Here is a 22591-nt window from a genome sequence, read left to right as displayed (position 1 = left end):
ACAGGATCGAAAAATGGTCCAATCAGACTTGTGGGTGGTGCCCCCTGAGAGGACAGAAGCAGGGTTGGTGGGGGCTGTAGTGTGGTGGTTCTAGGCTGAGGAAAGGAGGACCAGAAGCTGCAGAAGAGAGAAGGAATAATCCAACAGGAACCTCGGAGGAGGGAAGAGAAGCCTAAGAACTTTGCAGAGACAAGGCCTCGGGCCTGGGTATCCATGGCCTGAAGGGAGCACCAAAGTCCCGGCTGGGGCTGGTGTGTCAATGAGCTGTTTGTTGTTAGCGTCATCCAAGCTCTCACAGAGAACTGTAGACACTGGGTGTCTCTGACACTGCCTCTGGGACAGTAGTGACCTTCACTACTGGCTAGCGCCGTCCATCCCTCCTGTTGGCCAGTGGTGACCATCCCTGTTGAACAGTGTGGTCCAGCTCTGATTCCATGTACCTGAAACTCTGCCTGTACTTCTGGAAGGTGCCATCTTCAGGAGGAGGCTCCACTATAGACACAACAAGCTCTTTGTCCCCCTGTTTGTAAGAGAAACCCTGTGGTGATGGTTCCCAGAGCCTGAGGTCTCTTGGAATCGTGCGCACAGGTGAGAACCCACGGTGGCCCGTGCTCTCATGGGGCACTGCCCTTTATCGGCTCTAGCCCACAGGCCTCTGTTGCTGGGTGTGTGTTGCTCTTGCCTTTGGTTTTGGCGTTTTTGGGCTCTTTGGTGGCTCCCTTGTCGGGATGTCGGGCGGGTAGGTGGAGGTTCTGGCCCTTCTGGGCTGTCCTATGCACCTGCCCTGTGTGCCCCTGTGTGTGGGGGGATGGGTGTCCTCATGGCTTTATGAATGGGTGCTTTCTCTCTGCCAGATCAATGCCCGAAGGTGGAACTGCTGATATGTAGTGGGTTTCCTCAGTGTTGAGGGGCCTCTGTAGGCTTGTAGTCTCTGCATTCCCATTCTCAGTGCCGGGCCGGGCCCTTCTCTTCTCATCTTGCCAACACGTGTTTCTCATCTGTTTGAATCTGTACCCCCTTATCCACTGTTGTACACCCCAGGAGCACCAGTGGGTGCCTGACACGCAGATGGCACCAAAGCTACACAGACTGTATTTTCTTGTACACAAGCATGACTGTGTTAATATTACTTTATAAATTAGTACATCAGGGCCTCCCTGGTGTTACAAGGGTTAAGCACCGCACTATAAAGCAATCCACAGCCTCTGCATCATGAGTTCGATCCCCAGCCGGCCAGGGAGAAACCCACATGGTGAGGCAGACCTCTCCTTTTGCACCCGCTGCTCCCCTCAGCAGTGTATTTCACTGTCTGCCTATTCTGTTTCCCACTCTGTCTCTGGTGGATCCTCTGACCCCCCTGCATCTCTTGCCTGTACCCCAGCTCTTGTATGCATACATAAATAAATCTTTAAAAAATAAATTAATACTTTATAAATGAGTAAGAGTTCAATCCTAATGAAATTGAGCAATCACAACTATATAGTATAGCTTCAGCTCATGACAAAGTGTCTTCCTCCAGGTAATACTTCCATTGTGTGATTAGCCTTCTCCTGACAACTGAATAATCCAGCATTGCTGTCTGTGCCTGTGGTCTGCCTGCATGTCTCCCTCTGAGAGGCTGCTTTCTTGTCTTGATTGATTCTCTTCTTTTTCGTGTGGCTGCATGAGCTCTTCATAGAGTTGGATGTTAGCCCCCTGTCAGATGTGTGATGTGGAAATCCTTTTTCCCACTTGGTAGGGAGACTTTCATTTTATCGATAGCTTATTTTCTTCTTCTGTGCGGAAGCATTTTAGTAGATGTGATCCCTTTTTAATTATGGCTTTTGTTGCCCTGCCATTTGGATTTGAGCCCGAAACACATCTCTAAGGACTATGACAAGGAGTGTATCATCGAGGCAGATTTTGGTTTTTTGTCTTTCAGCAATCTTTAATCCATTTTGAATTCATGTCTCTGTGTTAGGTAGCTGTCTGGGTCGTGTCATGATTTTGGGTGTGGCTGTGCCATTTCCCAGAACCATTTTTGAAGAGACTCCTCTGCTCCCTTGTTTGCTTTTGACTCTCTGGTCATCCGTTAGTTTTCCTTCCACTGTGGGTTTTTTTCTGGTCTCTCAACTCTCTTCTGTTTGTCTGTTTAGCAACTGCACTATATGTCATATCTGAAAACTGGAAAAAATTCAAGTATACGTGGACGAAACATGTTACAGTCTTAAAATAGGATGTTATTCAACAGCAAAGAAGAATGGGCCCCAGCTACAGCCAGCTATATTCATGTGAAAAATGTCAAGTAGCTCAAATTATTTCTGAGAATGATGGCCTATAATAAGATGGTTTTTATAAAGTTCAAACAGTAAATGCAAGTAGTTGATAATTTTGTATGATTATATTTGGAGATCTTATAAACATTCCCAGAGAATAACTAACTCAAAATTTAAAATTAATGGAGAGATATGGGGCTAGATATGTAGTGGATCTAAAGAGACAAAGTTTGGGCCTCCCGGTGGTGTAGCAGTTGAGCGCTGGGCTGCAAAGCTGCATACAGCCTCAGCAGCACAGGTTCGATCCCCAGCTGCCAGGCGAGGGTTCCGCATGGCACGCAGACCTCTCCTGCTGCCCGCTGCTCCCCTCAGCAGTGTACTTTGTCAGTCTGCATACTGTGCTCTCCCCTCTGGCTCTGGTGAATTCTCTTACACTCCCGTGCTTCTGACTGTACCCAGTGCTTGTATAAATAAATAAATAAATCTTAAAAAAATTAAAGAGAAGGTTTTTTCTAAAGATTTATTTATCTACGAACACAAGAGGTGGGGTGTAAGCTAAAGGTGCAGGGGATGAGAGGATCCACCAGAGACAGAGTGGGGAGCAGAACAGGCTGTTTGAATGAAACACACTGCTGATGGGAGCAGCAGGCAGGCGAACCAGGAGAGGTCTGCTCTGCCATGTGGGTAGCTTCCTGGCCAGGGATGGAACTCTTGCTGCAGGGGCAGCATGCAGCTTCATAGTGTTGAGACTTAACCCCTGCATCATCAGGGAGGCCCAGAGACATGATTTTCATTGCATTGGTTCTTGGTGTGGCTGGTTTTCTTGGTAGTTCACATTACATTATAAACCAGTCAGCTAAGTCAAGTAAGAGTTTTGTGGACAAACAAATGTACTTGCGTTCAACCACAAATGAAATTTTAGATGCTATTATAAATTGTTATTAAAGCTGTTGACATTCATTGCAAAGATATCAAAGAACCTTTGAAAGGTTTCACAGAAAATATGTTTTTCCTCCCTCTCTCATGGTCTAGTCACAGTGGTACACCAGAGTTGGTTATTAGCTGACAGATTATATTCAATTTTAAGTTTCACATCTGATATTTTAACAAGATGTTTAGTAAGTGCTGAGACTTAACCCCTGCGCCACCATGGAGGCCCCTAATGCCGAGTCTCACTGTGATTATGTTGTAGTTCATGTCTGGGTCCAGTCCATCTGCTCCTTGCCGGCAGCACGCACACTTACACCTTGGTCTTCTTTTTTTTTTTTTTTTTTAAATATTAAATTTTATTTTTATATTCCCCCATACAATTGCAAACGCCCCATTCTGACCCCAATCCTTCCCCTCCCGCCCCCACCCCCCAAAAAGTGTCTCTGGTTCATAGTTTTTTGTTGATTTTGATTTTCACTTTCTTATATTCATTTTCCTGGTCCCTTATTTAAGTTTTCTAGATTCCTGCTATGAGTGAGACCATCCGGTATTTTTCTTTTTCTTTTTGGCTTATTTCGCTGAGCATGATCCCTTCCAGTGCCATCCATGTTGCTGCAAATTGCATGTGTTTATCTTTTTTGAATGCTGAGTAATATTCCATGGTATATATGTACCACATCTTCTTGATCCAGTCATCTATTTTTGGGCATTTGGGTTGTTTCCAAAGCTTAGCTATTGTAAACAGTGCTGCTATAAACATAGGAGTGCAGGTGCTCTTTGGAATTGATGTTTCTGTGTTCTTTGGGTAAATACCTAGGAGTGGAATTGCTGGATCATATGGAAGCTCTATGTTTAGTAGGTCCAGAAATCTCCACACAGCTCTCCATAGTGGTTGGACCAGTTTGCACTCCCACCAACAGTGCACAAGAGTTCCTTTTTCTCCACATCCTCGCCAACATTTGTTGTTGCTAGTTTTTTTAATATGTGCCATTCTCACTGGTGTGAGATGGTATCTCATGGTAGTTTTGATTTGCATTTCCCTGATTACAAGTGATGTTGAACATTTTTTCATATGTCTGTTGGCCATTTGCATTTCCTATTCAGAGAAGTTTCTTTTTAGCTCTTCTGCCCATTTTTTGACTGGATTATTTTCTTTGTTGTTGCTGAGTCTCATCAGCTCTTTGCAGATTTTTGTGATCAGTCCTTTATCATTAGTGTTGGGTGCAAAAATGTTCTCCCAGTTGGTGGGGTTTCTCTTTGTTTTTGTTATTGTCTCTTTTGCTGTGCAGAAGCTCTTTAATTTGATGTAGTCCCAGCTGTTTATCTTTGTCTTCACTATCACTGCTTTGGGTGATGTATCTGTAAAGATGTCTTTGATGTGCAAATCCCGTAGTGTTTCGCCTATATTTCCTTCTATGTATTTTATGGTTTCAGGTCTTATGTCTAGTTCTTTAATCCATTTTGAGTTGATTTTTGTGTATGGTGTGAGGTAGTGGTCAAGCTTCATTCTTTTGCATGTAGCGACCCAGTTTTCCCAGCACCATTTATTGAACAAACTTTCTTTGCTCCAATGCAGTCTTTGCTCCTTTGTCAAAGATTAGTTGACCATAAATCTGTGGGTTTATTTCTGGATTTTCTATTCGATTCCATTGGTCTGTATGTCTGTTCTTGTTCCAATACCATGCAGTTTTGATGATTATGGCTTTGTAGTATAGTTTGAAGTCTGGGAGTGTGATGCCTCCATTTCCTTCTTTTTTTTTCAGGAGAGCTTTGGCTATTCGGGGTTTTTGGTGATTCCATATGAATTTCATCAATAATTGTTCTATTTCTTTGAAGAATGCCATTGAGATTTTGATTGGAATAGCATTGAATCTGTATATTGCTTTTGGTAGGATGGCCATTTTAATAATGTTTATTCTTCCAATCCATGAGCAGGGGATGTCTTTCCATTTCTTTGTGTCTTCTTCTATTTCTTTTAACAGTGTTTTATAGTTTTCTTTGTATAGGTCCTTTACCTCTTTTGTTAGATTTATTCCCAAATATTTGATTTTTTTTGTTTCGATAATAAAAGGGGTGGTTTTTTGATTTCTTCTTCTTCAGATTTATTGTTTGTGTATAGGAAGGCTACTGACTTTTGTGTGTTGATTTTGTATCCTGCCACTTTACTGAATTGATTGATGAGTTGAATTAGTTTTTCTGTGGAGATTTTGGGGTTCTCTATGTATATTATCATATCATCTGCAAATAGTGATAGTTTGACTTCTTCTTTTCCTATTTGGATTCCTTGGATGTCTTTCTCTTGTCTTATTGCTCTGGCTAGGACTTCCAGTATTATATTGAAAAGCAGTGGTGAGAGTGGACATCCTTGTCTTGTTCCAGATCTTAATGGAATTGCTTTCAGCTTTTCACCATTGAGAATGATACTGGCTGTTGGCTTGTCATAGATGGCCTTTATGATGTTGAGGTATGTTCCTTGTATCCCAAGAATTTCAAGGGCTTTTATCATGAATGGGTGTTGCACTTTGTCGAAAGCTTTCTCAGCATCTATTGATATTATCATATGGTTTTTATATTTCTTTTTGATGTGTTGGATAACGTTGATTGATTTTCGGATGTTAAACCATCCTTGTGCCCCTGGAATGAATCCAACTTGGTCGTGGTGAATTATCTTATGGATACATTGTTGGATTCTGATAGCTAAAATTTTATTGAGGATTTTTGCATCAGTGTTCATTAGGGAGATTGGCCTATAGTTTTCCTTTTTTGTGTTGTCCTTATTCGGTTTTGGTATTAGTGTAATATTGGCTTCATAGAACGTGTTTGGTATTGTCCCTTCCTTCTCAATTTTTTGGAAGAGTTTGTGAAGGATAGGCACTAATTCGTCTCTGAATGTTTGGTAGAATTCATTTGTAAATCCATCAGGTCCTGGGCTTTTGTTTTTGGGGAGGTTTTTGATTACCATTTCAATTTCGCTGCTTGTAATTGGTCTGTTTAGGTGTTCTATTTCTTCTTTATCTAGCTTTGGGTGATTGTAGAGTTGTAGGAATTTGTCCATCTCCTCTAGATTGTTGAACTTGTTTCCATATAACTGTTCATAGTAGTTACTGATTATTCTTTTGATTTCTGCTGTGTCCGTTGTGATTTCTCCTCTTTCATTTATGATTCTGTGTATTTGTGCTTTCTCCCTTTTTTCCTTTGTGAGCCTGGCTAGGGGTTTGTCTATTTTATTTATTTTTTCAAAGAACCAGCTCTTGGTTTCATTGATCTTTTGGATTGTTTTTTAGTTTCAATTTCATTTATTTCTGCTTTGGTTTTTATTATTTCTTTTCTTCTACTGGTTCTGGGGTTTTTTTGTTGTTCTTTTTCTAGATCTTTGAGCTTCGAGATTAGGTTGTTTCTTTGAGTTCTTTCTTGTTTTTTGATGTGAGCTTCTATTGCTATATATTTTCCTCTTATTACTGCTTTTGCTGCATCCCATACATTTAGGATATTGGTGTCCTCCTTGTCATTCAATTCAAAGAATTTTTTAATTTCTTCTTTGATCTCCTCGTTAGTCCAGTGGTCTTCCAGTAGTGTGGCTTTTAATCTCCATGAGGTAGGATAGTTCCTTGCCTTCTTTTTATGATTTATTTCTAGTTTGATGCCTTCGTGGTCAGAAAAGATGGTTGGTATGATTTCAATCTTGGTGTATCTGTTGATGTTTGTCTTGTGCCCCAGTATGTGATCGATCCTGGAGAATGATCCGTGTGCGCTTGAGAAAAATGTGTACTCCATTTTTTTTGGGTTTAGTGTTCTATAGATGTCTGTTAAGCCCAAATGCTCTAGGTACTTATTTAGAGCTTTAGTTTCTTTACTTATTTTTTGTCTTGTTGATCTATCCATTGTTGATAGTGGTGTGTTGAAGTCTCCCACTACATATGTGTTTTCTCTGATGTCTGTTTTCAGAGAGGACAACAGTTGTCTGATATATTTTGGTGCTCTTTCGTTTGGTGAGTATATGTTAATGAGTGTTATTTCTTCTTGAAGTATTGTCCCCTTAATCATAATGTAGTGACCATTGGGGTCTCTTTTTATTTTTTTGAGTTTGAAGTCTGTTTTATCTGATATAAGTATAGCTGTTCCTGCTTTCTTTTTTGGCCCATTTGCTTGTAGGATTGTTTTCCATCCTTTGACTTTGAGCCTATTTTTATCTTTTGTAGCTAAATGTGTTTCCTGGAGACAGCAAAAGGTTGGGTTTTGTTTCTTAATCCAGGCTGCAACTCTGTGTCTTTTTATTGAAGAGTTTAGTCCATTTACATTTAGAGTTAATATTGATATGTTAGCATCTGTATTTGCCATTATGTTTGTCTTTCCTTTGATTTTATTTATTTATTCTTTTAATAATTTTTTTTTTTTTGGTCTTCTTTCGTTGTTATTCGTCCCTCTGAGGTTCTGGCTTTAGGATTCCTTGTAGTATTTTTTGGAGTGGGGGTTTAGTCGCAATGAAATTCCGGAGTTTCTCTTTGTCTGGGAAGGTCCATATTCTTTCTTCATGGAGGAAAGAGAGCTTTGCGGGATAGAGTATTCTTGGTTGGCATCTGTTTTCTTGGAGTCTGTTGACTATGTCCCTCCACTCTCTCCTTGCCCGTAGTGTTTCTTCAGAGAAGTCTGATGTCAGCCTGATTGGTTTTCCTTTGAATGTTATCTGTTTCTTCCCTCTTGTCAGCTTCATTATTTTTTCCTTGTCCTGGATTCTTGGGAGCTTTACTATTATGTGTCTTGCTGTGTTTTCCTTTCGTCGTGGAAGTTTGGTGTTCTTCTTGCTTCTTGTATATCAATTTTCAGCTCCTTCTTCTCATTTGGGAAGTTCTCTTCAATTATATCCATGAATATTTTCTCTGTTCCTACATCTCTCTCCTCTCCTTCTGGAATTCCTATAACTCTTATATTTCCTTTCCTCATGGAGTCAGATAGTTCCCGAAGTCTTTCTTCATTCTTTTTCCTTCGTACTTCTCTTTCCTTTTCTGTTTTGGTTCTTTTTATTTCTGTGTCTTCAAGATTACTTATTCGTTCTTCCATTTCATCTATTCTGCTTTCATTGCTTTTCCCAGAGTTCTTTAGTTCCTCCATTAATTCTTTGATCTCCTGCATTTCTCTTACTTCCCTCTTTAGGGACTCAATTTCCTTCTTCTGATCTATCACTTTTTTAATCATGGCAATTTTAAATTCTCTTTCTGGAAGGCTCAGAAGTTCTTCCAAGTTGCTGTCGTTGCAATCTGGGGAGTGGTTTTCTTTTTGTGGTGTGCTTCTTTCCTGAGGAGTTTTTAGGTTGCGTGTGGTTCTTCTACTCCCTAATGTCTGTTTTCTAATTTGTCGTATGCGTTGGGACACTGTGTTGCTCGGACTGACTGACATCTTGGGTGAACTTCTCCGCTCCCCTCTGGCTCTTCCAGGAGCCATCTCTGTCTTCTGGGGGAGCTTTCTGCTGGTTTTAGGCAGTTTTTACTGAAGAAATGTCCCTGTTCTCAAATGGCGAAGCGGGATGCAGTCCCTGCGCCTCCGGTTTCAGGCACACTCTTCTGCGCCCCCGGTCTGCCCCGGACGTGGGTGCCTGCTCCCTCTGTGGGCTCAGACTGCTGGTCGGAAAGGGCCTGGCGTGGAATAACTTCCCGGCTGGCCACTGGGTCCTCCAGAAACCTTCTGCCCTTTTCAAGCAGTCTTAAGAAATGTCCTGTTTTATAGGGTGTTAGTGACTTTTTTTTTCCTGGTCGCTAGGTGGCGCCAGAGATCTCTCCTATTGTCCTTGGGGGGCTGTTTTGGCCTCCCCCCACCCCGTGGGACAGAGAACAGAGCGGGAATGGTAGGGTACACCTCAACAGCTTTGGGGTGCTGTGTCTGCCTTGTGCCCCACCGTCGTGGAGAAACCACGCCCCGAATTTTGGTGCCCCGGGTCTCAGTTCAAAGCCCTCAGTTCCAGGACGCGGGCTGTAGCCCAGTTCAGTGGCGCGGGAATGGCGCCTTTTGCACAGCTCCCATGCCTGGGCGCCTGGTTCCTGCTCACTCAGGGAGTGACCTTCACCTCAGTGAGGACCTCCGTGCGTCTCCCCGCAAGCCTAGGTCGTCTCCCCTCAAGCCTAAGTCGCAGGCGCGGGGACCTGGGCAGCCGCGATCCAGGTCTGCACTTGCTTTTCAAGAGCGCCAAGCGCGCTGCTTTCCCGCGCCAGCTTACCGGCAGCCCGGGCTGTGTGCGCGTCTCCCGGGGTCTTTGTTCTTCTCTAATGGCGCCCGGAGCCGTTCGCTCACCGCCGCTGCGGATCCTGCAGGGTTCGCCTCAGCTCCCGTTCACGGGGTGTGGTGGCTGCAATAGTTCCTTTCCACTCACAGTCCCGCTTGCTGCGTCGTTTCTTCTTGTGGGCCGTTTTGGTTTGTTGTTTCCTCCTCTCTGCTGGTCGGAGAGTGCCACCTCTGTGGGCGGGGGAGGGGAGCAGGGTTCTGCGCTTCCCTCCCTTCTAGTCCTCTTTTATGGCCACTTTCTTCTTCGGGCAGTTCGCTGGCGTCACCCGTTTATCTTCTGTGTCCCAGTTCTCACTGGGACCTGCCGCTTTTCCTCCCTATTCACTTTTTTTAATGGGAGATCTTACTCGCAGCGTCTCCTCGCCGCCATGTTGCTCCGCCCCTCCTTGGTCTTCTTTTTTTAGTTTTTTTTTTTTAATAGAGGCATGTTTTATTCATTTATTTGTTTGTTTTGTTTTTATACATGCACTGGGTACAGTCAGAAACACGGGAGGGTGAGAGAATTCACCAGAGCCAGAGCAGGGAGCAAAGCAGGCAGAAGGACCAAAGTACACTGCTGAGGGGAGCAGCGGGCAGCAGGAGAGGTCCGTGCACCATGTGGCACCCTCCTCCGGTGACCGGAGAGCAGCCGGTGATCGAACCGGGGCCGCAGAGGCCGCGGGCAGCTTCGCAACCCAACGCTCAACCGCTGCACCAACAGGGAGGCCCTACCTTGGTCTTCTTTGACTTTTCCCGGCACCTCACTCAGCAGGATGTTCTCGTCACTTCTTCCCAGAACACTCATCACCACATTTCCATTGACTTAATTTTTCATTCCCTTTAGCCTTTTACCAAATCCCACCTCTTAGCCTTTTCCAGACAATTTTATATAAAACTGCAAATTCCCTATCACAGATCCCTGCCTTATTATTACTGCGGTTATTACTTTTTTATATACTGGTAACTTTGCTACTTACTGAATATCTCCCCTTATGGAAATGTAAAGCTCCAGAGATCAGAGATTTTAGTCAGTTTTTATCTTTGACTTCTCTAATATCAGAAGTGCTGGTAAAAAGGCCACACAGATAGTTAACAGGTTAAAAAGCTTGGTGAGTAAAGAAATTAATTGGTGGATTGGTGCTTTTTGCTATATTACTTTTCGGTCATGTGTGGATTCTCCTAGTGTTATGCATGTGAGTGAACTGTATTACTTCTCCATGGTGTGTCAGATTCTAAAAAGCACTTCAAAACATTTATGATATGGGAATGTTGAGTGGACCAGGTTTGATTCTTTTGTTTCAGAGATTGAACAAGTTTGACAATCATACTGTTCCTCTCTTTTCTATATGGAAAATCTATCTAGTTCTAAAAATGATACCTTAGTTACTTCTGAAGTCAGGAGGAATCAAAGGCTTGCCAATTTATTTAATAAGCATTTATTAGCATTTCTATCAGAATTCTAGGCACAGCTTTCATGTTGTACAGCCTCAGTAAGTGAGGGTTCCAAAGGTCATATTTTATGTGCAAACACACATTGTCATAACTGTCTCCTCATGGCCCCCATCACCTCTTTATTCCTTAGATTGAAAATAAATGGGTTGAGAAGAGGGGTGACGATGGTGTAAAACACAGCCACCACTTTGTCCTGCTCTGGGGACCGCAGGGAGTGTGGCCTCGTGTAGGTGGAGAGAGAGGTTGTGTAGAATAGGCTTGCCACAATCAGGTGTGAGGAGCAAGTGGAGACAGCTTTTTTCTGCCCTTGACCGCTCATTCGGAACACCACACACCACCGCACACGGGTGTGGGAAACCAGAATGTCCAAGAATGGTATCAGCAGGATAACAAGCCCACTGCGGAGGACTGTGTACTCATACCGGGCCATGTCTTGACACACCAGTGGTAACAGAGATGGGAATTTACAGAAAAAGTGGTTAATGAGTCGAAAGCTACAGAATGGAAGTTGAAACACATAGAGTGTGCGCATGAAACCACTGATAGAACTGCTAGTTCACGTGCATGAGACCATGAGCCAGCAGATCCTCCTGGTCATGAGAACAGGGTAATGCAGTGGGTGGCAGATGGCTACATACCGGTCGTAAGACATGAGACCAAGAAGTAGGGTCTCGGTTCCGCCAATAGCCAAGAACACAAATGTTTGAATCTCACAGCCTAAAAAAGTAATGTTCATACTCTTGGTCAGGAAATTGACTGCCATCTTGGGCACCGTGGTGGAGATGTAGAGCACATCGATGCAGGAGAGCTGGCTGAGCAGGAAGTACATAGGGGTGTGGAGCCCACTGTCCAGATAGATGAGGAGGATTAATACGATATTGGATGTCAGAGCCGCTGTAAAGAGGACAGCAATGGCAGCAAAGAGGAAAGTGGCCATCCGGCCATGCTGGAAAAGACCGAGGAGTAGAAAATCCGTCCCAACACTTAGATTTTCTGCCTTCATGACTTAACACGGAATATCAAGGTCAATAATATCTGCAGGTCCATGAAACAGCTCTGATTGCCTCCTAAGGAAAACCAAATGATGATTATAAATGATGTAATAATCTTAGGTGAATATAGTTCCCTCCATTTAACACACTCAATCCTATCTGTTGAAAAATAGACACTTGAGAAATGATGACATTAAAATAAATATTATTACTGACCATGGGATTAAGTTATAATTTGAAAAGGAAAAACAGACATTGAGATGATTTTATACAAATATTTTCTTCCCTTCAAAATACCTTCCAAGTGCTCGATTGGGGCTGTGTTCTCCCAAGAAAAATGTTGCATACTTCACTCACGTGAACAGTACAGAATTGCTTGACAGATTTGGTGGATTATCTTATAAATTTGATATATTTCTTCATGTATTTGTCTATATTGACTTTATATTGCCTACAAATTGGCAAAAGTTATATTAATTACAGAGAAGGAATATTCCAGATCTTATGGCTTCATTAGCATTGTTATTTTCTGTGCATGTACAAGGGATACAGTGAATTGAAATAAAGAAGTGTGGCGATGTTAGGGGAAGCTGGAGGACAAATCATTAAAAGATAAATGGAAGCTTGCTAATTAAGCTGACACGGGAGTCTATTTAGTGGTGGTCCATGTAGGAAATTAGTTTTTTCCCCTTTTTGGACACAGATTTGGCCTCTGTATACTTCCAGAGCAAATAACATCTTACTAACTAAAAATGTTTCATGAAATGACGTGAAAGTGTATTCAGTTCTCTCAGATTTGCTGCGTGTCTCCTGTGGACACAGCACAGTGTTGGTTCCGAAATTCCAAGGAGGAAGCACACGGGTCTTGTCCTGAGACGGCAGGACTTGCTCCGTGTACCCGCACGTGGGCAGTCACCGGGGACGGCCCCGGGCCCACGGGCGGGAAGTGAGGCGAGGCTGGTGGGGCGGGTGCGAGGTGGGCCCTGCCCGCAGTGGCCTGGAGGAGCCTGGCAGGGGCGCAGGGCGCACGCTGGACAAGTCAGGACTCACCTCACAGCACGGAAGGGAAGGAGACGCATCGGGAGGAGACTAATCGGCGCAGATAAATAATAAACTATTCCAGATTGATTCAAAACCATCACATCTAGAATTATATTTTAAAAAGAAAAAAAAAAATAGCCTCGCAGGTCAAACGCATGATCCGGCATTGGAGGGGGTGACCGTGTACATATTCATGTGCTTCTCCATCTGCGTGTGTGTGGGTGTGTGTGCGTGCATGTGTGTGTGCGCGTCTGCATGTGTGCGCATGTGTGTGCATGGAGAGAGAGAGAGGGAGGGAGGGAGCACTTGGGGTGGCCTTACCTGCCCTGAGAACAGGGCGCGCACAGGCGAGCTCGATGGGTGAGGAGCGGGGACGCCCCCCAACCCCCACACCCGACCTTGGAACACACAGCCCTGGGGTCCCCGTGGCGGTGCCCGCCCTTCCCTCAGAGCATGTGTTTCCGCAGGTGCAGCACGCTTAGGGAGGAGACGGGCTCTCCTGGGGTTGGCCGGCTGAGGCGGGGCTGTGTGGTGTCCTCGAGAGAGCGTGACGCGCGGGCGGGCGCCTGGGCGCGCAGCTCTGCCGGGACACCAGGAGGCTGATGAGGCATCTCCGGGGCGCGCCGGTGGGGGGACCCGCGCCCGGGTGAGCCCTCTCCTCCCCGCGGGGACGCTTGGGCCAGGGGCTCCGGGGCGGGCGACCCACTGCGCAGGGAGCCTGCCTGCCTGCCGCAGCCCCCCGGCCATGCCCGCCTTGCGCCCTTCCTCCCCGCGGGGCAGGGCCTCGCCGCCGCGCCCCTGTGACACCCCCACCCAGTGAGCTGGGCTCGCCCATCAGGTCCTCCCACCCGGTGAGCTGGGGCGCATCTGTCAGGTCCCCCCACCCGGTAAGCTGGGCGTGCCTGTCAGGTCCCCTCACTGGGTGAGCTGGGGCAGCTCCTGTCAGGTCCCCCCCACCCGGTGAGCTAGGCGCGCCCATCAGGTCCCCGACCATGTGAGCTCCGCACACATGTCAGGTCCCCCGCCCGGGGAGCTGGGGCAGCTCCTGTCAGGTCCCCCGAACTGGTGAGCTGTGCACGCTGACGCGCAGACTCCCGGGGCGCGGGCGGGCGCCTGAGCGGCCTCTTCTCCAGTGGAGCAGAAGTCCGGCGCGTCGGGTGTGCAGTCCGGCGCGTCGGGGTGGGCGGCGCTGCCTTCAGGGCTTCAGCAAGCGCTTGTGGCAGCCTTGGGGTGGTTTGTCCGCGGGGCTTTGCGGCCCTAGCGCTTCTCCAGCCCGGGCCCGCGCAGACGGACTCGGGATCGCGGCCCCGGGGCCAGGAGATCCCCGACGGTGTGGCGGAGCCCACGCTGGACTCTGGCAGCCAAGGCAGAGGCGTCCTCGGCCCCCGGGAGGCCGCGATGCGGTACTGGAGTCCCTGGCGCGCCTGAGGAGACGCGTGGACGCAGCCAGGGTGGAACCCGCGCCGGCCGCATGGGCACAGCTATTTCTTCTCCCAGACGACCCGGGCCCCCTCATTTCCCCAGAAAAATCTGGGGAAATGGAATTGAGCACGCGCGCGGTTGTGCCCGCTGTGTGCAGAGCTCCAGCTTCTGCAGGAGGCGCGGCCACCACCTCGACGAGCCCTGTCGTTCATTGTGCACCTGCGGGGAAGCTGTTCTCAGTCCCATCTGGGCACCCTCTGCGCAGTGCAGGCGACCTGCTTGGCGCTGCTGTCCATGCACGGAGAGAAGACAGGTCTGGGCCCGGGGAGAGCCCTCTTGGGACCATCGGGTTGACAGGCTGCCAAAACAATTATCTCCTCTTTCTCCTTGGACACCGCACCTCCTTGCGGCCCTCGGGCCCGCGGGACCCTCAATCGTGTCACCTGCAGAGTGTGTAGATGTCCCAGGGGCTGCAGGCTGCAGGTGTCTTCTGTGTTACACCTGCGTATAGGGTGAAACATTCTTCAGAACATCCTGGAGGCGTGGCATGGGACACGCGGGTCTCTGAAGCGCCCTGGGTGCAGATATGATTTACAGTAAGAGTGTGTTGTGCATGAGCTCCCAGAGAGGAATTTCAGTAACAACAATACTCTCAGTCTGGTTATATTGCAGGGAGGTGTGTTTGTCTAGGGAAATTTAAGTCTGTTTAAATTTTAGCCTGTCAAACTCTTCATTTTAGGAGCTGGTGTTTGGCAACTCCTGTGCTTAGATTTTTTTTAAAGATTTATTTATTTATGCATACAAGAACTGGGGTACAGGACAGAGGTGTAGAGGGTGAGAGGATTCCCCAGAGACAGAGTGGGGAGCGGAACAGGCAGATGACCGAAATCCACTGCTGAGGGGAGCAGCGGGTGAGGCAGGAGAGGTCTACTACGCCATGTGGGTCAGCTCCCTGGATGGGGATTGAACTCGTGCTGCAGAGGCTGCAGATTGCTTCATAGTGCTGTGTATTTAGCCTTTGCACCTCCAGGGAGGCCACCATCCTGTGCCGAGATTTGGGGAAAGAAAGAAATTTCAATAGCATGAGAGTGGAGATGGTTTAGTCAGAAACATCACAGGAAAGCTGCAGAGGCCACTTACTTTCAGGTTTCTTTATATATGTAACAGATAAGGACGTTCCTATTGTAGATGATACTTGTATTTAATTTTCATTCACTCCAATTACATAATGTGCAATTTTTATTCCAAAAATATATGTTCTTTCTTTCCGTAAAGCACCTGAAAGAATTTCTCCAGAACACCAGTTATGATTCATTGAATTTCGGCTGCAGGAGTAAAATACAGAATTTTGGAATCCACATCCTACATTTGAAATGAAGATTATTGTCCCACAATCGGCCAGCCCTTCCTTCAAGTGTCATCACTAATGGCAAGAGTGCCAGGGACTAGGGGACAGTCTCACCAGGTGTGCAGTTTTGGGTGTGTTCCTTAAGCAAGGAAGGAAGAGAACAGACACAGATTTGAGGCTGGCCTCGGAAGGGGCTGAGCACGTGAGAGACCCAGCCCATGCTTATTTAGCTTCATGGTAAATCTGTCTGCTGCTCTAGATCTAGAACTTTCCAGTCCTGGTTATCATCACTGTTCTGTTATTTTCCCCTGGACATCATGTGAGAAAGACATTTAGGGTGTGTTATGGATTGACAACAGGAGAGGACATTTGTTGTGGTAACAAGCGATCCAAGAAGATGAGGTGCGTGTGCGCCAAGCTCCTGAGATTCCGTGGCCCGAGTCAGAAGAGGAGGAGTGAACAGGCCACTGTGAGCAAGGAGGGTGAAACAGTCATCACCCAACAGTCTCCCGCCAAACAGGAGCCAGGAACCGAGGGCTCGACGAGTGAGCTCCCGCGGACCTGCGGAGATGAGCTAATACTTTCATCTCTCACACATTTTGAAAACTGAGGAGGAGCAAGTGCTTCCAGACCCGTTTTGTGAGGCCCACATTACTCGGGGACCAGAAGCAGACAAGGATATCACAAAGAGGACTCTGGGCCTTCCCTGAGGAGACAGAAGTGGTAAACCCTCTACAAAGCCGTGGCAAACTGAGTCAAGGGTCATGGCCACCCCCCAGTGGGCTTTTTTGGGAAGCAGGCTCGGGCCACAGCTCAGATCACCCAGGGCACTGACCCCTTCTCGGAGAGGAACGACAGAAACCCTCTAACCCCTTCGAGGATGCAGAGGAGGCTCTGGCAAGATGCAAGGTGCATTTGTGGTGAAGATGCTTGGAGCGAGGGGGAGAAGGAGCGCACATCAGTGTGAGACAGGTAGAAACCCACCCCGCAGGCAGCACCGTGCTCTGGTGAGGAGCTAGACACCTCCTTAGGGCCAAGGCTCTGCTCCCTCCCGGTGGCCCCGCCACCCCTCGCTCCTGGCACGGCACAACACAGAGGGGCACACACAGGATCCCCAGGGCCACGTGTGACCACAGTGCTGCGAGGCAGACGTCCGGGAGAGGCCAGGCACCTGCTCGGAGGGTCGTGTCATGGTGCCCTCCCGGCGGGTGGTCAGGCAGCAGAGCTGGCCACAGCCCAGAGTGACCAAGGGAGTGTGGCCGACCCACGAGGGAATGCACTTCACTTGCAAGGAGGGACATGGCCGTTTGTGACAGTCAAAGAGTAATAAAAGACAGTTGTTTAATACGAGCAGTTACATCAACGAGTCTAAAGAAACTTGTAGAAAGCATGCCAGTAATTATGTCAGAATGTGTCTGTCAAGTTTATAAAGTTATCAGCAGTTTAAGTTTTCTACAATTTGTAATATTCTGAATGAGCGTGAGATTGTATTGAAGTCATTATTTAGAAATACTAAACTTCACCCATTAGGGAAGTTTTTTAATAGACATCTTTAAAGTTGAGTTTGCAAGCCGACACAAGCTACCGTGCACATGTCAGCATTTTAGTGATTAAATTTTATGGTGAAGAAAACAGCAAAGTATCCAAATAGGCCTTTGCCAAGGAAACCATAAAGGTGGTGCTCAGGTGCATGAGAGGACGCTCAGTGTCCCAACTTGTCAGGGGGCTCAGTCTCCCCTCTCAAAGCCATGTGAGCTGCCCCATCACTCCCGAGGACTGGCTGTGACTTCTGCCACGGTCAGGAGCACTGGAGAGGGCCCCTTGGAGTACTCTAAATTACTCACCTACAGTAAGATATTTTTAGAGATCAATAGTTAATGAAATGATCTTCCTAGTTTACTAATTATGAATGTCTTATTTTGCCTAATTTGTACATTAATCTTTCACACAGCTGAGTATGTTTAGGAAAAATAGCTGCTGTCCAGTTTGGTATGATCTGATTTTCAGGCTTCCACTTGGGGACTTTGGAATGACGGGACTGGATAAGGGGGAGTACTGTGGTGACGAAGACAAGTGACAGCAAGTGTGAGCAAAGGTGTGGGGATAGGGGGCCCCCATGCACTGTTGGGGAACAGTATATTAAAACACATATTCCTAGCCTCCCTGGTGGCATAGGGGGTTAGCACCACACCATGAAGCAATCCACAGCTTCTACAGCACGAGTTCGAACCTGGGCAGGCCAGGAGAAACCACATGGGGAAGCAGACCATTCCTGTCTTGCCCGCTGCTCCCCTCAGCAGTGCATTTTGTCAGTCTGCCTGCTCTGATCCCCGCTCTGTCTCTGGTGAATCCTCCCACCCTCTCGTGCATCTGGCCTGTACCCTAGCTCTTGTATTGATAAATAAATAAATCTTAAAAAAAATAGAACATGTATTCCTCAGAAATTACAACAAAACTATCATATTATCCAGCAATTCCACTTCTAGGTATTTGTCCAAAGGAAAAGAAAAAAAAAACTATTAAAAATATATATGATCACCGGTGTTCCTCACAGCACCACACACTGTGTCCCGACCTGCAGGATTCGGAGGCACGGAAAGAGAAGGGCTGAGGATTGAAATGAGGGGCTTGAGATGACTTGCCGCTAGCGGTTGCTTCTTTATTTTTCCTTTTCCTACCTTTACATGTTTTTTTCTTTTCCCTGTCCTACTACCTTCCCTGGCCTTCTCTATGCTCCTCTCTCAGTACTTTTCTCAGTATCCACTCTCAAAAGTCTGTACGCAGTATCCTTTCTGCAGTCTCCTTCTCGAGGTCTCCTTGCCTTATCCTCTACGCAGTCTCCACAGTCTCTCTCTCGCTCTCTCCCATGGTTCCCTTCTTATACCCTCATAGCTCCTCCCATCGTACCTCCCAGTCCCATGTGATTTACCGGAAATGCTGTGGTTTCTCAGAAGGCGAAAGAAGAATCAAAACCTAACTTATGAGCATGCGCAACACGGTGCATGCTCCATGCGGCTCCGGACATCTCCCCCTTTTTTCTTTTAAATGAGATACCTGGCCTGCCTTAGGTTGGCATATCCCGTAACCAGCCTTACCCGTCATCACTAATCCGGCGCACTTGGTCCGGACCACTGTCTTAGGTTGGTCTGGACGGGCTACGCTGTTACCCGTCTTTGGCTCACAGGTACTCTAGGGCTAAGTTGACCCTTCCAGATGCCACTGGGGAGTCCTGGTCAAGTACCATGGCGCCAAGTACTTGCCTGACCGCAATAGCACATTCTTTGTTTCTCTTCCGTAGCCGACGGAGAAACCATACACTGAAGGCACAAACAGCCAAGACCTAAGGCTATCACCCTGCCCCAAGCTTGTAACTCTGAGAGAAGTCCTCTAAACAAGGCATTGACACCCTCACCTGTAACAGGGGTAACACAAATAAAACTGTACAGAGGGTTACAAGGTATGTGAGCGGTTTACAAAAGTGTGTCTATCTCTTCTTACATGAGCTAACTGCTGACTAAGCATAAAATCCATTTCATAAATGTCCATACATATCTTGTGGTGTTGGTAAAGCAGAGGCAACATTGGCAGCTGATGCACGATCGCCCATCGTACTGACATCTGGGATGCTTATGTCATCAAGGTTAGCAGGGTCAGGTGTATTGACAAACCAAACCAATTGAGCAGGAACCTATTGGGGCGCTTCCGCATCCTGTGGGAAAAGACAAATGCTGCCAGGCAGCTGTATTAATACAGGCATGGGTGGTTGCCACTCATTATTGACCTGGTCCTTCCATCTTGCTTGCAACATCGTGACCTGCGGAGGGTCTGGCGACCAGTGCTGATCAGCAGCTGACCGCCCCTGGATATCTAGGGTCAAAAAAATTAAGGGTGAAGAGAGCTGTAGTCAAACGGTCCCTGGGGGAGTGTTCTCCCCCTGTTTGTTTTAAAAGCATAGTTTTCAGAGAACCATGGGCACGTTCAACTATACCCCGAGGAAGGCACACCCATTGATATCTATCATGCGGGGCAGCAGCATTAATGGTCGGAATAGAAAAAGCAAAGCATTTGGAATCTTGATCATGTAATGGAATAGTGAAAAAACAATCCTTAAGATCTAGGATCAAGATATAATGATCTCGCGGAATGGCACTTGGAGAGGGAATGCCAGGTTGCACTGGTCCCATAATCTCCATAGTTGCATTCACTGCCCTAAGGTCCTGTAATAGTCTCCATTTTCTGGACTTCTTTTTGATAACAAAGATGGGAGTATTCCAGGGGGAGGTGACAGGACTATGTGTCCAGCCTGTAGCTGTTCTTCTACTAACATTCTTGCAGCCTCTAACTTCTCTTTCAGCAGGGGCCACTGTGGTACCCACACAGGTGTGTCAGATTCCAGGTGATAGGAGTGGGCTTGGGTGGAGGCCTAATCACAGTGTCCCCTAGAAAAAAGGGTAACCAAGCCCTCATTTATCCCCCATTTCCCTCGTCACTTCCTGTAGATTAAAAGAGGGAGACCCTTGCTGTTGTTTACCCAAACCTTGTCCAGGTACGTAGCCCTGATTAATCATCATTTGGCCAGCTGGACTATCCGTGACTAATGAAGCCCCCATCTCCACCAGAACATCTTGTCCCCAGAGGTTCATGGGGATTCCGGGGAGGACATAAGGTTGGAATTGCCCACTATGGCCTTCATTGTCCCTCCAGCAGAGCACTTTAGTACTCCCGGAAGGATTTTGGGATATTCCAAGACCCTGCAAGGAGGTGTAAGCGGTAGCCACAGGCCACTGTGAAAGCCAATGCTCCTTGGATATAATGGAAGTGTCTGTCCCAGTATCCAAAAGGCCCTTAAATGTTCTACCATTAATTATCAATTCAATTAGAGACCTCTTATCTAATGTCAAAGCCAAATTCACAAGAGGGTTGCCTGAAGAGCCAAAACCTTCAGCACCACGAATTACATGGTGGACTTTTCCATCACTGGCTAATCTTGGTAATGGTATAATTTGAGCTATTCTGTCACCAGGGGATATAGAGATAACTCCATGAGCAACAGATGCAAGAATCTTCAATTTCTCCAGTGTAATCAGTATCAACGAGGCCTGGGATGACCTGAAGGCCTTTAAGGGCACTGGAGCTGCGGCCAATTATTAGCCCCACCATTCCATCAGGGAGAGGACCATACTGGCCCGTAGGTAAACAATGCACTCCCATGCTAGCAGTAAGAACAGTATATACGGAGACACTCAAATGGAATCTGCCACTTCCTGGGGAGGTGCAGAAGAGGTCAGAGAAAAACTTTGCCTTATTTGGGGATTGCTCTGAACTGCACCTATAATTGGCTGAGAGGGTCGCTGGGGCTGCCCCCTCCCCCACGAGTTTCCCAGCTGCCCTCCCATATGGGGGATCAGTGGATTTCCCTGATAATCTGTCTTAGACCGACACTCTTTTGTCCAATGACTACCCTTTCGGCACCATGGACAAACTCCTGGTTTCTTTTGAGGGTTAGCAGTTCGTGGTGCCGTAGCGCCCCCCGCTCCGCCCCAAGGATGGGCAGGAGGCTTTTATATGCCCTTGCTGACCACAGGCGAAACAGACATGGTTTCGTGGTCCAGTGACTGGACCACACAAGGCCTGAGCGATCACCGCACCTGTAACTTGCGCTTCACAAATATCCTTACAAAGTCTCACATAATCATCCAAACTAGCCCTAGCTTTCCAGGGTCTAATAGATTCTTGACACCATTTATTAGCATTTTCAAATGCAAGCTGTTTAACTATCGGTAGGGAGGCATCAGTGATACCTAGAATTCGGCCAGCTGCTGTTATCAATCTTCCTAGGAACTCTGCATATGACTCTGTCGACCCTTGAATGACCTTTGTTAATTGAATGTTGGGTCCTCCTCTATCTCCTATTGCCTTCCAGGCTGACCGTCCAGCTGCTGCAACTTGGGCAAATACAGCCGGATCATAATCTTTTTGTTGGTTGTTACTATCGTATTGACCTTCTCCTGATAACATATCCTTATTTCTAACCGGAAATCCAGCATCAGCATTGAGTTTAGCTGTATGAGTGCAGTTCTCTAAAAATATACCCTTCCATATCAAATAATCCCCTGGGGAAGTATCCGCTCTGCCTAGCGCCTTCCAATCATTTGGAGTAGGATTCATGCCGATCCAGCTATCCAATAAGGTATGCGTAAAAGCACTCTGGAGAACATACTGAGTAACCGCCTCCTTTAAAGCTTTCAAATATTTAAAAGCTGTGGAGACATGTTCTCTAGTACGCACCCCTTGAGGATCTGCCCCTTCCAAGACTGGATAAATATAATTAGGGGCCTGGGAAACAAGGACTCTTTCCAACATAGAGCACAGTCTTTCCATTAATGGAAGATCAACCCTGTTGAGCGTTCTAGGAGGTGGCTCAGGAGGTGGCACCCCAGGTGTTTTCCATCTCCTTTTACACTTCCCTGGCTTATAACAACCGAGGCCTTTCTCATTCTGTTCCTCCCCTCCTCCCGACTCATCGGTAGAATAATCTAGGGGAGGGGCTGTTGGTATTTTTTGAGTAGAGGAAGGGGGACTGTAGGGTAAAGAAAATGTCAGGCTTTTCTGCCCTCCCGCCATCAGGATAGATGATGGATCCTTGTCCTGAATGCATGCCTGATGGCGGGCACCTGGAATAGGGTGTGGGTATAGGTAGATGGGATTCAGCTGAGCTAAGACTGTGCTTTTAAGGGCGGTGACATGGGAACGCCAGCAGCAGCAGTAGAAGCCGAAGCCAAAAGAGAAGCCGAGAAGCAGCAGAACAAACTCCAGAGAGCTCAGATACGGTGAAGACTTGCTGGGGGCTGGGAGGACAGCCAGCCTCCCAGCACCCCTGCCTGCCACGTACCCGTTGA

At 46.9% G+C, this 22591-nt stretch overlaps 1 protein-coding gene across 1 annotated transcript; it reads right to left on the bottom strand.

The window, feature by feature from the left end:
- Nucleotides 1-10974: 10974 nt before the first annotated feature.
- On the bottom strand, nucleotides 10975-11892 carry LOC119250773 (olfactory receptor 2AK2-like). Its single transcript, XM_037518386.1, is given in 1 exon segment — nucleotides 10975-11892. A coding segment is annotated over 1 exon segment (918 nt).
- Nucleotides 11893-22591: the final 10699 nt, after the last annotated feature.

The sequence above is a fragment of the Talpa occidentalis genome, unplaced genomic scaffold (genome assembly GCF_014898055.3).
Source record: "Talpa occidentalis isolate TD23 unplaced genomic scaffold, MPIMG_talOcc4v2.1 talOcc4.18, whole genome shotgun sequence".
Lineage (NCBI taxonomy): Eukaryota > Metazoa > Chordata > Mammalia > Eulipotyphla > Talpidae > Talpa > Talpa occidentalis.
This window is presented reverse-complemented; position numbering and strand designations above follow the sequence as displayed.